At 41.7% G+C, this 14,076-nt stretch overlaps 1 protein-coding gene across 7 annotated transcripts in view; it reads left to right on the plus strand.

The window, feature by feature from the left end:
• The window catches only part of PDE1C (phosphodiesterase 1C), a 536,493-nt gene that overhangs the window by 507,912 nt on the left and 14,505 nt on the right, over positions 1-14,076 (plus strand). For 6 of the 7 annotated variants that reach the window (XM_046020570.1, XM_046020562.1, XM_046020565.1 and 3 more), the window contains one exon: positions 11,032-11,100. The exons of the other annotated variant lie outside the window; for it this stretch is intronic. In XM_046020570.1, coding sequence (XP_045876526.1) covers positions 11,032-11,100 — 69 coding nt within the window. The remainder of the gene's footprint in view (positions 1-11,031; positions 11,101-14,076) is intronic. 7 annotated transcript variants of the gene reach the window in all.

Raw genomic sequence — 14,076 nt, forward strand, 5'->3', positions numbered from 1 at the left:
TATGTCACCAAAGAGCTCCACATCCAGGTTCTGTGGATGTGGTAAGTTTTGAGACATAATGACCGATCCATTGGGAGGTCTTCATTCCATCTTTTATTCATGCCAACCTTTCTTAGGTTATGAGCCCTAATAACTTATAGCAGCAGGCAAGAGATTCATTTCTAGCCCATTAAATTTAAATGGATTTTCTTCCATTACCCATTTCATTCTTGGACCTTTTCAAAACTATTGAAAACATCTGACAGGATCCCATTAAAGGCCTGATACACTTAAACAGTAAAATCGTATCTACACATCTGAGAGCCAAAGAAGAATCTAGCGTGGCTGTTTATTTCATTTGCAGAACTAAAGCCACTGTATTGTATTTTCCACCTAGAATCATGCCTTTAGTAAATTTGGAAAGTGAACAAGTCAAGAGCAGCATTATGATGGGATATGAGGCAGAAGGCAGACGAACAGATGGAGACCAATTTTGTAATCCTAATCCATATTTTGGGAGTAAGAATACTGGTCTTTTTGTATCACTTCTGTGATGGATCACTTTTCTTTAGATAGATGATAGATAAATAGATAGATAGAAAGAATATATATTTTCCTCTATTCTTCATCATTGAGCAGAGACATGATAAACATGACTGCATAATGTCCTCTGTGGACTATAGGGAAAACAAAAGAAAAAAAGCAGTAAGTCTTTTTCTTTTTCTCATAATGAGAGAAAGATTCTAAGATTAAAGCCTATGTATGCAGTATTATGTCCCCAATAAAGGATATTCCAGTTGGAAACGTTGCTCTGATTCTGAGATCCCCACACATCCCAACAGGATCCGCAGTGCTGCTCCCTCGACCCTAACCACCACCGAACACGGCCCAGAGACAGTCAGCATTCAGGAAGCAGGTGCACAACTGTCTAGCTGTGTTCCGCTATCCACCTGTGAGTGCCAACAAAGCCCAACATCTCCTCTATGCCAAGCATATCGCTAAAGGCTTACTTTCCAAGGATATGCAGACTTACCCTAGTGACATGAGTAGCTTATCACAAGGGATAGAAATTGCAGGTGGTTTGGGGAAAATTGTCAGAGCAAGTTTATGAAAAAAATTAAAATAAAATAAAAATTTCTCTATGGCTTTCAGATTTAAGAAAAATAAAATAAAAACAGAACAAAACAGGATTTATCTGAAATTGTTCTTCCAAAAGGGATGATGACACAAATCTATATGAAATACCAGTGAACTTCTTTGTAACCTAAGTTGAAATAGTTAAAATCCAAAGTGGACTGTCTTGCAGCAAATAGGAGCCCCTATATGTGTGGCGTGGGGAATCATTGCCCAATTTTGCTCTGCTGATCTGCTGGTTGGTACAGCACTGAACCACAGAAAATTGGACATTAAAGAACATAATGGTGCAATAATGATGTTATATTAGATCTTATGTGTGAATAAATGGAAAGTAATACTTATGATTCATCAATATTGCTCCAGCATTAAAGGCCTCATTATCACTTAGCAAGTGAACTTTTAAAAAAATTGTAATGAATGGCACAATATTTCTATGAAACATCCCTCTGAGAACCGGGGACACATTACCTGCCAAGAGCAGATTTCAGTTAAGACTTCCTGTCGTCAAAGACCCTGAGCTTTGGGGTGAGGGTAGATTAGAATGGTGGCAGAACTACCTAGAACACGTGACGGAGTTCAGTTAATTTGGGTTCAGAGAGGTTAGAAAAAGATGGGACGTAGTCCTTTGGATGTTCTCGACATCTGTAAAAGACTGCACACTTCTCTGGGAAAGTCTGCAGTCGTCAAGAATTGTTTGATTGAAAGAACACCTTGTCTTTACATTAAACAAGTGTGGGTACAGTGGGAGATCGAGACTGGAAAATTCATGGAAATCTATTTAAACATTATTACATTATTACTTTGTGGTTCTTTTAACTTTTAACTTTAATCTGCCCCCACCTCTCCCATTTTTCATTAAAATATTGTAGATGTATTTGAGATGAATTTACATTTATGCTGGATCCTGTTCCCCAGGTAGAAGTGGATCCACACTGGCCATGGCTGGCTTCCCTCAATGAACTTGGACCCAGCATAGATTGCTATCCACTGAGCCAGGAGAAGCAGGGGCTGGTGTGTGGGTCCTTTCAGCACCCTAGGGGCACACTTATTCAACCTCCTTTGGGAAGAGTGTGCATCTCTGGAAATACATGCCGGCTGGAGCAGGCCAGGGGGTGCCCTCATGGAGGCTCCCACCTTTGGTCGGCTTCAGCCATGATCACTGAACCCATGTATTTTCATGGGAGCGGCCTTCTTAACCTGCAGAAGAATTTCTCTGCCAGGTTATGGTGCAGAGTAATTCCTTTAAAATAAAGCTCATTAAAACCCAATAGCTATGGATTGGCTTTTAAGTAGATTGCCCTGGATGCACGTTATTGTAGAGTCTTTGCTTCTTTGTCATGATCTATCTTGGGGTAGGTATTTGTATACTTATGTCCTTGTCTTTGAGTTGGTATATGTATGATGGTACAGAGACAGAGTCACTCACCAATATACATAGATTTATAGTAAAAACCTACAGCTGTAGGTATTGTCCAGTAGCTGATTCTAGAGATAGAACTGTAGAGTATACATTTTCCTTTATTTCTTGCTTTGATATTTTTATACGATTTTATATGCTGTAAAAAATTTTTAAAAAATATTTACTATTTTCATTTGTAGAGCTCAGTTGGGTTTTTATCGGCTCTGGTGCCCACTGTACAGCCTGTTTCCTCCCCCTACCTAATTTAAGAGTCTTCTCCCTTTTTCATACCTTTCTTTTACCTTTCGCTTCTTTTCTTCTCCCATTTTCTACCTTCATAACTCCTTCTTTCGCCTCTGTCCAGGCAAACCATTCTGTCTGTGGTATCATTTTAACACAAGGAAACACCAAATAATGGGGGAAAGAGAAGCATCTTCTTCCAGTGGAATTAACATGAGGAAAAGTCAGGTGCCAAGGATGGGATAGGTAGCTGCGGAGTAGGGAAAAGATTGAGGAAAGGAAGCAGGAAAAAGAAAATCCTCATGGGAGATCAGTTACCCAAAGCGAGATGAGTCACTGTGAGGCTAATGTAATGCATCACCTTCCCTCAGTAGAGAGCACAGGAATGGCCGGTGCTCACCAGGGGTCTGTAGCCCCTCTCCTAGCATGGGCACTGGCCCTGTGTGAGTGGATAACTCAGCTCATCTCAGTCTTAGACTTTGTTGCTGTTCAGCTGGATTTGTGAGAGGTGTCTGGACTAATACTGGGAATGTTTAACAAGACTCAAAAGAGGGAGGCAAGCAGAACCAAAACCCCCAAACTCAGTCCAAATCATGCCAAATAAGTACTTCTTTGAGGGATAAGGAGGAGATTTCTGGCTGTGTTCTGAGAATGCTCCTCCAAAACAGAAGATGGTAAAATGTACTTATGTTTGTTTTTAGAGCGGTGAGAGGATGTACTTCCATGATGTAAAATAGCTCTCTAGCCGATAAAAAGCAGGTTGCAATTTGCATTTGTATATCACAGGGCAAGAGAATGGCCATCCATTCTGAAGAAGAGTGTTTTGTTCCCTATGATGCTGGTTTGTACGAAAACAAACTATTCAAATACCATAGCATCACACCTCGAAATGCAAAAATTATTCCTCAAGATTCATGTAAAACAGAAATGCTAAACTGTTCTCAATAAACTCAAGATGTGTTTCTTGTAAATCTTTATTGCACAGCTGAGGCTGACAGTCTGTCGATGTATAATTTCCCCCATCATCTAGTGATGAATAAGTACCTGTGTGTTCTTCTGATTACCAAATAAAAACAAATGAGTTAATCTCTTGGTTGGAATTTGAAGAATCAAATGCTGATTTTTTCTTTCTTTTCATGTTGTCTGTGTTCTGTCCCATATATGGGGCTGCCCAAGAGCTCACTCAACCATCTGTCTCTTTTGTATTCCTCCGAACGCCATGTAATACCCACACCAAGTGCCTTTGCCTGCACCCTAGAAGCTACACAGTAAAGCTTGACTCCTGTCATCTTTTCTGAGGGACGAGGTGGATGGGTTATGAAAAGCTCCTCAGGGCTTAAGAAGTGTCAGCAGTCATGGAATGAAGCTGGCCTCCATATGTTTCGTTTTCTTCTGGGTACAATGACACGGTTTGACAATCCCGCGATGCCAGTTTTCAAATTCCAGGCTTTTCATCTTTCTTTCTCTTTTGAAGGGCCTACCTGGCAATATTTTATTTCTCTCCAGCAGTGGACATAAGGGGTCTGACTAGGGAATAGTATTACCCCTATTTGTGGGTGTACTAGTGATTTACATCCAGGATGGCACCCAGCCCACCTCCTTCTCACTGGCCACGAAGAGGGTCTTGTCTAGCAGGGAGGATGTGTCTGCCCAGCCACCTCCCCGTGCTGTTGCTGTATAGAACCCGGCTGGATCATTACCCTGACAAAGGGGGTGGTGACGGTCCTCCAAAGTGGCTGTGTTTGCCATGCATCGAAACATATTTTTTAAATTCTTTTTCTGAAACCTGAAACAGAAGTTACTCATTTTTAAAAACAGAAAACTATAATAAAATTAAATTCACCTGTAATACCATATCCAACAATCATTCACTGTCAGTTCTTTCCTCATTTCCGTATGGTTTTCCCTTTCCGGAGGCCATACAGTGCTGTATATTTACTTTTGTATTTTGGTTTGTTCACATAACGTTGGATTATAAGCACTGCCCCATTTTTTAAAAAAACCCTCTTTATTAATATAATTTCAGTAGCAAAATAATAATTCACTTGGCTCTGGCACAGTTTGCTTAACCAACTCTCTGCTGTTGGACAATTAAGTCACACATATTTCATTTTTATTTAATTATTTATTTTGCCATTGTAAATAATATAGCAGGGGAGTTCTTTGTATTTAAGGCTCTGTCGCATTTCTGAATATCTTTATTGGATGAATTCATAGATGTAGAGCTACAGAGTCAAAGCTTATGAACATTCATTTGACTCGTCATTTGCTGGCCCAGTTCCAAAGCATGTTCACCTATTAAAACAGCTATATCTAAAGAGCATATAGTGTTGCTTGTCTGAATATCTCTAGTGGTTTTAGTCATTGTTCTCTGTGATGAACAGAGATCCAGTTATAAAGCAGGCATGGTATCGCAGTGGGTGTATGGGGCAGGAAAAAAGGAATATGCAGTGCTAATTGATATACTATTAGAAAATGACTCTTGGGGAAGTATGGGTGGGTTTGAAGCCCTCCAAACTCCTTCAGTGATGCCCCAGCCCTAAGCAGAACGTGGGCTTCTCTTGATGCTCTTGTGTCAAGGATGGGAAGAGGTAGAACTGGGGACTTGTCCCAAGACAGCCGGCAGTGTCTTGCTGCCTTCTACTGCACCCCAAGTGGAACACAGAGGTGTTAGAAGATGTGCTGAGCCGTAGAGATCAGAGTTTGTGGGTATCTCAAAGGCAGACATTGCAAAATGCTAAAAGAAAGGGATTGAAAATGCCCAGTAGGGTGATGAACCCTTTTCCTCCTTCCGTCTTTCAGCACCGCCCCTGCCCGTGGGATCTGTCTGCTGGCTTGTAACAACATTCCTGCTGTTGCCCCATTACTAATGATGACGCTCGGTCTCAAGGGCTCTTAAAATACCCTTTCCCGGCAGGCTTGGCGGTGCTCACCCTGTTTTGCAGAAGGGAAATGATTTGTTCGACATCAAGCTGCGTATCCCTGGGGTTTACTGCTAACCTCTCGGTCCTGGGTCTTAGGTGTGTGTATCTGCCCCAAGGTCGGTTGTCACTTCGATCAGTGTCCTCTGCTCCAGACACTTGATGAATTGGATTCATTGCCCTTTAGCTGAACCAACCAAGGACATTAATTTGAAATATCTGAGAGCTATGTGTTTGTCAAAAGATACTTCTAGTCACACAGGCTGCAGTGATGACATTTCTGCCCCGAGCTGACTGATTGGGTTGTTTATTTGAACATTCACATGCCGTGGGTCAAGGACAATGTGATCTGTGACCTTAAAATGCTTATCTTCCAAAGATGACATATTAGCAACTCTACACATGCACAAACACACACCCCTTTCTTTCGAATATGAACTAATAATAAACACTGTATTGCACAGCAGTTTGCTAAGCACTTGTACGTGTGAACTCTGACTCGATCCTCACAATTGTACCCTGAAATGAATGTTTCTGAATTTTTAGAGATGAGGAAAATGAAACTTGGTAATGTCAGCCCTGATGTAGTTGTTTACTCATGGTTTCATTTTATCTACTTCATTTATAAAGTATTTTGGAATTCTAAAATCACATCAACGTCATCAATTTAAAAAAAATTTTAAGAAAGCAGAATAAAATCAGAGACAGAAAGGAGCTAGCGTAGATGGAATAAACCGTGGTAAATGTTAGTGTGTGGTCATGCAGGCTGAATTGGCCCCCCCAGTTCCCAGCATTATGTCATAAATTGGATCTGAGTTTCCTGGAAACCTAAATAAAAATGAAAAGAAACCATGTAAAATATTCACATCATCTATGAGGATCAGCACCTTGTTGTTCCGAAGCAACAGTGCTTTCCCTGACAACCGAAATACTGTTGTTAGGTATTCACTGAGTGTGTGTTTCTCACTCATGGCCACAGAGCAGGCTCAACAGGGAGCCTGAGAAATGCCCATGCCTGGGCCCCACTCCAAACCCACTAAACAGCATTTATGAGGAGGAGTGCCTGTGTATCAGCATATTTTCTTTACAATTCCCCAGATGATCCCAATGTGTAGCAAGGACTGAAAAGCCCTGACAGTGAGTTCCCAGTCACTCACAGAGGAGCAACCCAAGTAGATTTCTACAATAAATCCCAGAGAGGGTTCTCTGAGTCCCAAGATGTTCTTCTGGCATGGAACAGTAGGGCACAATTTGGAAGCTGATCTGGACTTAGACTAGATCTTCCAGCTAGTGTCTCTGATGTTCTCCTTGAGAATGGGAACAAGGGAAGGAGTGGAGTTTTAGAACATGAAACTCACAGAAGTTGGATATTATTTCCACAAATGGAACTGTGAGTCAAGTGTAGGTAATTTGGTGGCTGTGGCATAGAAAATTGTTTCAGGAACACAACCTCAGTGAATAGGGAGACAGTGGGAGGTTGACTCAGACCCTAAGCACCCACGGTGGTCCATGATGTCACCTGAAGGGTTGGGGAAATTGCAAACAGGTATTTTATATGTCTCCACCTGCCACCTATTTGTGACTCATGATTAGGAAAGGCATAGATGATTTCTCCCTTTACCTGATATATTGGGCATTTCATCAGGCACATAGAGAAACTAATCCCCTGTCTAGAGGACTTGCAGTCTTACTGTTCACTGCACAAGGCTCCCAGAGGTTCCCATCTCATTCAGTGCCTGCAAAGAACATACCAAGGGAATGAAAAGGTGCCAGCCTCAAGAAAACTGCAAACATTTAGAAGATCACCGTAGGTGATTAAAAAAAAAATTGCACCAAGCATTTTTTTGAAATCACCTGGTACTAGGGAATGTTTCTACAAGTAATAACACTGGAAGCTTGTCATTCAGTGCTTTGCAAGTTTTCAAGTGCTCACATAGGCAACATTATGTTTGATCTCTCGGGTTCACAAGAGTATCCGTAGAAAGTGGAGTGTCGTGTTTTCCAACAGTGAGACAAGAAAAAGGAAATTTCTTTCACTTGCAGTTTTCCAAGCCTGCCTGAAGATCAGAAACACCTGGGGCACTTGTCAAATATCCAGGCCCTTCAGGAAATCCTGGTTCACCAGTGCTTGGTTGGGCTTGAGAATCTGGTTTAGTTTTCCCTTTTTTTTTTTTAAATATTTTATTTATTTAACAGAGAGAAATCACAACTAGGCAGAGAGGCAGGCAGAGAGAGAGGAGGAAGCAGGCTCCCTGCGGAGCAGAGAGCCTGACGTGGGGCTCGATCCCAGGACCCTGAGATCATGACCTGAGCCGAAGGCAGTGGCTTAATCCACTGAGCCACCCAGGCGCCCCTAGTTTTCCCTTTTTATTAAAATTATTGCTTAGGTTTTTCTCATCTTTAGGCAAATTTAGGAACTGCATTTTAAGGCATTCTGGTTAAGGAGTTCGTCAAAAAACAGCAAGAGTCTTGGGGAAAAGTTTCTCTGGGTTTGAACTCTGATCTTGGCTTAAGGATTGCCCCAGACACTCAGTAGCTTTCTGCAAATTATTTAAACTTTTGTTTCCAAATTCCATAAAATGGGAATTATTTTACCATCAGAGAGTTAGTATCAGAAAAGATAACTAATTTACATTTAAATGTCTATAACGAATATGGTGCTTAGAACAGAGTAATTATGTGATGGGCAGCAGTGACTATTACTAATGACCAAGTGGTCAAATTGTGAATCCCCGCTCTGAATAAAAAACCCTGAACCCAGCCTCCATCCTAAAGCAATGGTTCTCAACTGAGGGCAGTTTTGCTTCTAGGGAATATTTATCATTGTCGGGGGTCCTGAGGACATTTTTGAGGATCACGACAGGGGAGGTGCTACTGACACCTAGTGGTCGAGGCCAGGAATGCAGCTAAACATCCTACTATGCACAGAACAGCCTGCTCTTGTGACCCAGGTGTGCTGCTGCTGAGAAACCCTATCCTAAAGGGACAGAGAGACAAGGACAATGTTTCATGAGCGGAATGTTTTGAGTCCATAGCATCCCCGTGTAAATGCAGATTCAGTGGAACCCAGAGGCACTTTTGTGGATCAGAAGGGGCTCTGGACAAGGTCAGAGGCATAGATCTGCATCCTGGTTGTATCCCTGATCAGGGCTGACTGTTTACACCCAAGGCCACCATTCTTTGTGTAGGATATGGTATGAATGGGACCCCTTGGAGCTGTGCAATTAGGCAGCCCTGGACCTGACCCAGAGCATCACTTTGGGCAAATCTTTTCACCTCGGGTGTGGGAGACACCTCATTCTGCCAGTGGTCATTAGACCCACCTGGGGAACTTGTTGACAGGCAAACTTCTAACTCCGTTCCCTGGATATTTCACTTTAGGAGGCTCAGGAAAGGGGCCCGGAAGCCATATTTATAAAAATCTCCTCAGGGACTTCGAAATCACGGTCACAGCCAGGTTTGGGCTCTCTGATTTCCCTGCCCACTCTGATATTCAGGGCATGTACAAGACCTGGACGATGGAAACGTGAAGTTCTGCCAGATATAGCTTCTCTCGCCTCATGCACATTAACCATTTTTGTGACTCTGAGGTATTTGGATTCATTTTGTGTTTTCTATTTCTTTTTTTTTTTTTTTTTTTTTTTTCAGAGAGGCAGGCAGAGAGGCAGGCAGAGAGGCAGGCAGAGAGAGAGGAGGAAGCAGGCTCCCCGCTGAGCAGATAGCCTAATGTGGGGCTCGATCCCAGGACCCTGAGATCATGACCCGAGCTGAAGGCAGAGGCTTAACCCACTGAGCCACCCAGGTGCCCCTTGTGTTTTCTATTTCTACTATTAGTCCTTCTCCCACTATTAACACCACTCTCCCTACTACAGCCAATAATAATGACAATGATAATAAACACAGAATGTCAAGCGTAGTACCCTGTTCTTTAAGACTAAAATGAAGCTGTCTCAAGCACTATCCCGGGGGTAATTCTCCACATCTCACCAGCGACTCGGGTTCACTTCCAGCCCCAAGTTCCTGCTTCCTCAGATGTAGATCAGTCGATGGGTCATCTTGTTATCTTTACCCAGGACTTTACACAGAAACTTTACACAGTTTCTCAATGAACACAACCTCCATAGACCCCAGGCCTGTCTGTGCCAAGTAGACTTTACAAAAAGTTTGCATAGGGTCAGGGGACTTGTAACACAAATAACCATAAATCATGTGTATCTTCTGTTTAAGAATTCTCTCTGTACTTCTGCCGGGCTCAGACTCCAGGCGTCTGCCATGTTGCTGGCTTCCGAAATCCAGGCCTCTTTTGCCCCACTGTGGATGGCAAAATAAGGAAAGAAATGAATGAATGAGTAAATAATCTTTGTATACATGTATATATGTAAGATATATGTGTATCTATGTGAATGTGTTTCGATATGTGCATGTCTGTGTCTATATAATAATATGTATGTGTATATAAGTGTGTATACACTCACACACACACACATACACATTTATGTAAATGTTCTTTTGCACAACAGCTCAGCCCTCCCTTCATTTTGCTCTCCTTCCTGATCCTCACTCCGGGGTCTGCCTTGTCACTCTCTCATGGCCCACAAAACCATTTGTATGAACAGATAGATAATCTGTTTCCCAGTGGGAGTTCTGATGCCAGCAGCAGGGAGCTCACAGACCCTGATAACGCAGCATTTGTGGAACGTCCTGCACACTCTCACATACCAAGGTCCCTTTCATCCTCACCAGAACACTTGGAGGTCACTGTGTGATTTCCCTCCTTGTGCAGATGAAGACCTGAGTTTCCAAAGACTCATGTTAATTGTGTGAGGTCCAACAAAGTGTAAAGACTATAGGGACAACCCCTACCCCCACCGCTGCCCTTGCCTGATTCCTCGATTCTAAACTGAGAACTTTCCCGTCCACAACAGCAGATCTTTACCCTGGACGCACATGAACATCATCTGGGGGACTTTAAAAATACTGATGCCGGAGTTCCACCCTAATACAATGAAGACAGAATCTGGGGGTGGTGCGCGGACAATTGTATATTGTACATTTAGATCCACTCTCTGGTGGATCTAAAGTGCGGCCCTCCTCCATGGTGTGTTGGTCTCCAACATACCAACCTACGAACCAGGAGACCGAGAGCCATCATGCGCACAGAAGTAAAGGCTGAGCTCCTGGCTCTTCTGGGCCATGGGATGCATGATGTTCCCATGAACTCACCCAGCCTTCTCCCAGATGTTGTTTTCCGACCCAAACATTTGGATCATTTGATAGTGTTTCAGATGAGCATTTCCCGTCCAACAGGTCTGTCCATGATCCTGCTCTTCCTTACCCCTCTTTTCCTCTTTCCAGGCACAAAGAAGCGCTCTCATGGCTCACCAGCCCCAAGCACTAGCTCCACAAGTCGCCTCACCTTGCCAGGTGGGTAAATGGCACCACACCACAATCTTAACAATCATAGGGAACAGAGAGGACTGGTTTCCCTGATGGACGGGGACTCTGGGCCCTTATCTCTCCAGTCCACCCCATGTTATCGGAGAGATTTTGCCTCTGTCATCAACATTTGTAACACTCCTTCAGGGACGAACATAAGGTACCCATATGTGGCTCATAATCTTTCCTGCTCATTGATGGAAAGAGTAGAATCTTGTTCTTTCTGGATGTTCATCTGGACATGCTATGGAAGAACTTCTTGGAGAGGCAGATGGTACAGGGGATGGAGTATTAGCCTTTGTGAGAGACTTGGGTTCAAATCCCGGCTTTGCCTTGTTCACATTGTGCAAGCTCACTACACTTACTCAGCTTCTCAGACCTCTGCTTCTCATCCGTCTGCGTGACAATAAGGATTAGAATTAATGCTTGCAAATTTAGCATAGTACTGACTTGTGGCTAATCTCTACTACTGAGAAATATGGAAGTAATGCATGGTCTGTCTTGGGTATCAGCTGACATTTACCGGAAATTCTTAAGCATTCATGATGATCCTGTGTATTTACTATTTAATATGAGGGGCCCCTGTTGGTCATTTCATCTCCAGGTATAGGCTTATTTTCTCTACCATAATCTAATTTTTACAAGTAAAACTTGGAAGAACACATTTGTTTAGGAGGAAGGAGAGGTCATAAATAGAGACAGTGGCAAATTTGAAAAATAACAAAAGTTATAAGAAGGAAAAATGTTAAAAATGCTAGCAAGTGGAGCTAACCAAAATTGCCTGTCCTTTCAGTCTTTATTAAATACTTTTTTTTCCCTAGATTGGAATCATATTCTACATAGAATTTTGTTTCCTCCTTTTTAAAACTTACTATTACATTATAGTTCCCCTGTGTTATTAAATATTAAATAATATTTCTGAGACTAACATTTCATATTATACCACAATTTATTTATATCTTCATGGGTAAATTTGGCTTTTATGTAGCTTATATTTTTGTTATTATAAATAACCATATATTCCTGTACAAAATCATCTTCTGCGTCTGTAAGTATGGATTTGGGATAGATTCCTATAGGGAGGATTACTAGCTCAAAGAATTTGTATGTATTTAAGTTCTTGACACATTATTGTCAAAGTGATTTTCAGGAAGGTGGTATAATTTTATACTTTTAGTGGTGAGTTTCCCTTTCGCTATGCTCTTGCTAATGCTAACACTAATACTTTACCAATCTGATAAGAGAAAAATTATATTCATATGCAGTGTGCATTCATTTTACCATTTTAAAAAAAGAATCTCTTTTCTAATGTTAATTTGTCATTTGCATTTCTTCTTTTGGGAATTGCCGAATTTCATCCATTCTGAGAGGGACAGTGCCTTGCATTTTAGTCCCTCTGCAGTAGGAATGTCTTGCAAGCAATGTTGTGTTATAACTGAATGAGCAGTATTGTTTTCTTGGTTGTACCTGAAATAATACTTCACTTTACAATCAGTGGCATCTTGGATTAGTTGAAATATAATCTTTATTTGTTTGCTTTTTCAACCTCCACTTCTGTAGCTCCCCTACCATAGTCCAAAAACTGGACTCCATGTCCACTGCCTAGCCCTTGAGCTTTCTTGCCACTGTCACTCTACCTGGAATACTCCTTACCCTTTTCTTCTTCTGAATAGTTTCTCTTTGTGGTCTTTCCAAATCATCTAGGTAGAATTAGTAGTGACATATAATGATTCGCTTGTAAATCTCTTTACTCATTTACAGGTGGCTTTTTCAAGGGTGGGACTGTCTTTTTTTTTTTTTCCCCCAGTGCCTGTCAAGGTGACAAGCATGCATTGGTTGCTCATTAATGTCTATTGACTGGGTATGTGGGTGTGTGAGTGAGAACTACCCAATTTCATTTATGACTGTATAGAAGGCAAACATTTTAAATAAACATATTTCCAAAGAAGATACAAATGGAACATGAAAAGATGCTCAACATCATTAGTCATTAGGGAAATGCAAATCAAAACCACAATGACATACTACTGTACAGGCACTAGAATTGTGACAATAATAGCAAGTGTGATGATGATGTGAAGAAATTACTAGCCTTGTACATTGCTCCTGGGAATGTAAAATGGTGCAGCCACTTTGGAAGAGTTTCGTAGTTTCTCAAGAAGTTAAACATACAGTGACCAAATGACACAGCAATTCCACTCCTAGGTATATTCCCAAGAAAACTGAAAAGATATGTTTACAAAAAAACTTATCTGCAAATATTCAAAGCAGTATTATTCATAATAGCTAAAGAAGTGGAGAGAAACTAAATGTCTACCAAGTGTGAATATATAAACCAAATGTGCTAATCTATACAACAGCTTTTTTTAAAAAGATCTTATTTATTTATATGAGAGAGAGAGCAGGAGCTGGGAGGGGAGGCAAAGGAAGAGGGAGGGGCAGACTCCCTACTGAGCAGGAAGCCTAATGTGGGGCTCCATCTTAGGACCCTGAGACCATGACCTGAGCTAAAGGCAAATGCTTAACTGAATGAGCCACCCAGGCATCCCCCATACAATAGATTATTATCTATTACCTGTCTAAAGGACTGAAGTATTGATACATTTTACAACATGGATGAGCCATGAAAACATTTTGCTAAGTGAAAGAAGCCAGGCACAAAAGGCTGCACATTTTATGATTCATTTATGTGAAATATCCAGAATAGTCTTACCCAAAAGAGAAAATAGATTAGAAGCTTGAAGAGAGAGAAGAATGAAGAGTGAATTCTCACGGGTATGGAATTTCTTTTCGTAGTGATAGAAATGTTTTGGAATTAAATATTGGTGATGGTTGGGGTGCCTGGGTGGCTCAGTGGGTTAAAGCCTCTGTCTTCGGCTCAGGTCATGATCCCAGGGTCCTGGGATTGAGCCCCACATCAGGCTTTCTGCTCAGTGGGGATCCTGCTTCCTCCTCTCTCTGCCT

The sequence above is a fragment of the Meles meles genome, chromosome 10 (assembly GCF_922984935.1).
Source record: "Meles meles chromosome 10, mMelMel3.1 paternal haplotype, whole genome shotgun sequence".
Classification (NCBI taxonomy): domain Eukaryota; kingdom Metazoa; phylum Chordata; class Mammalia; order Carnivora; family Mustelidae; genus Meles; species Meles meles.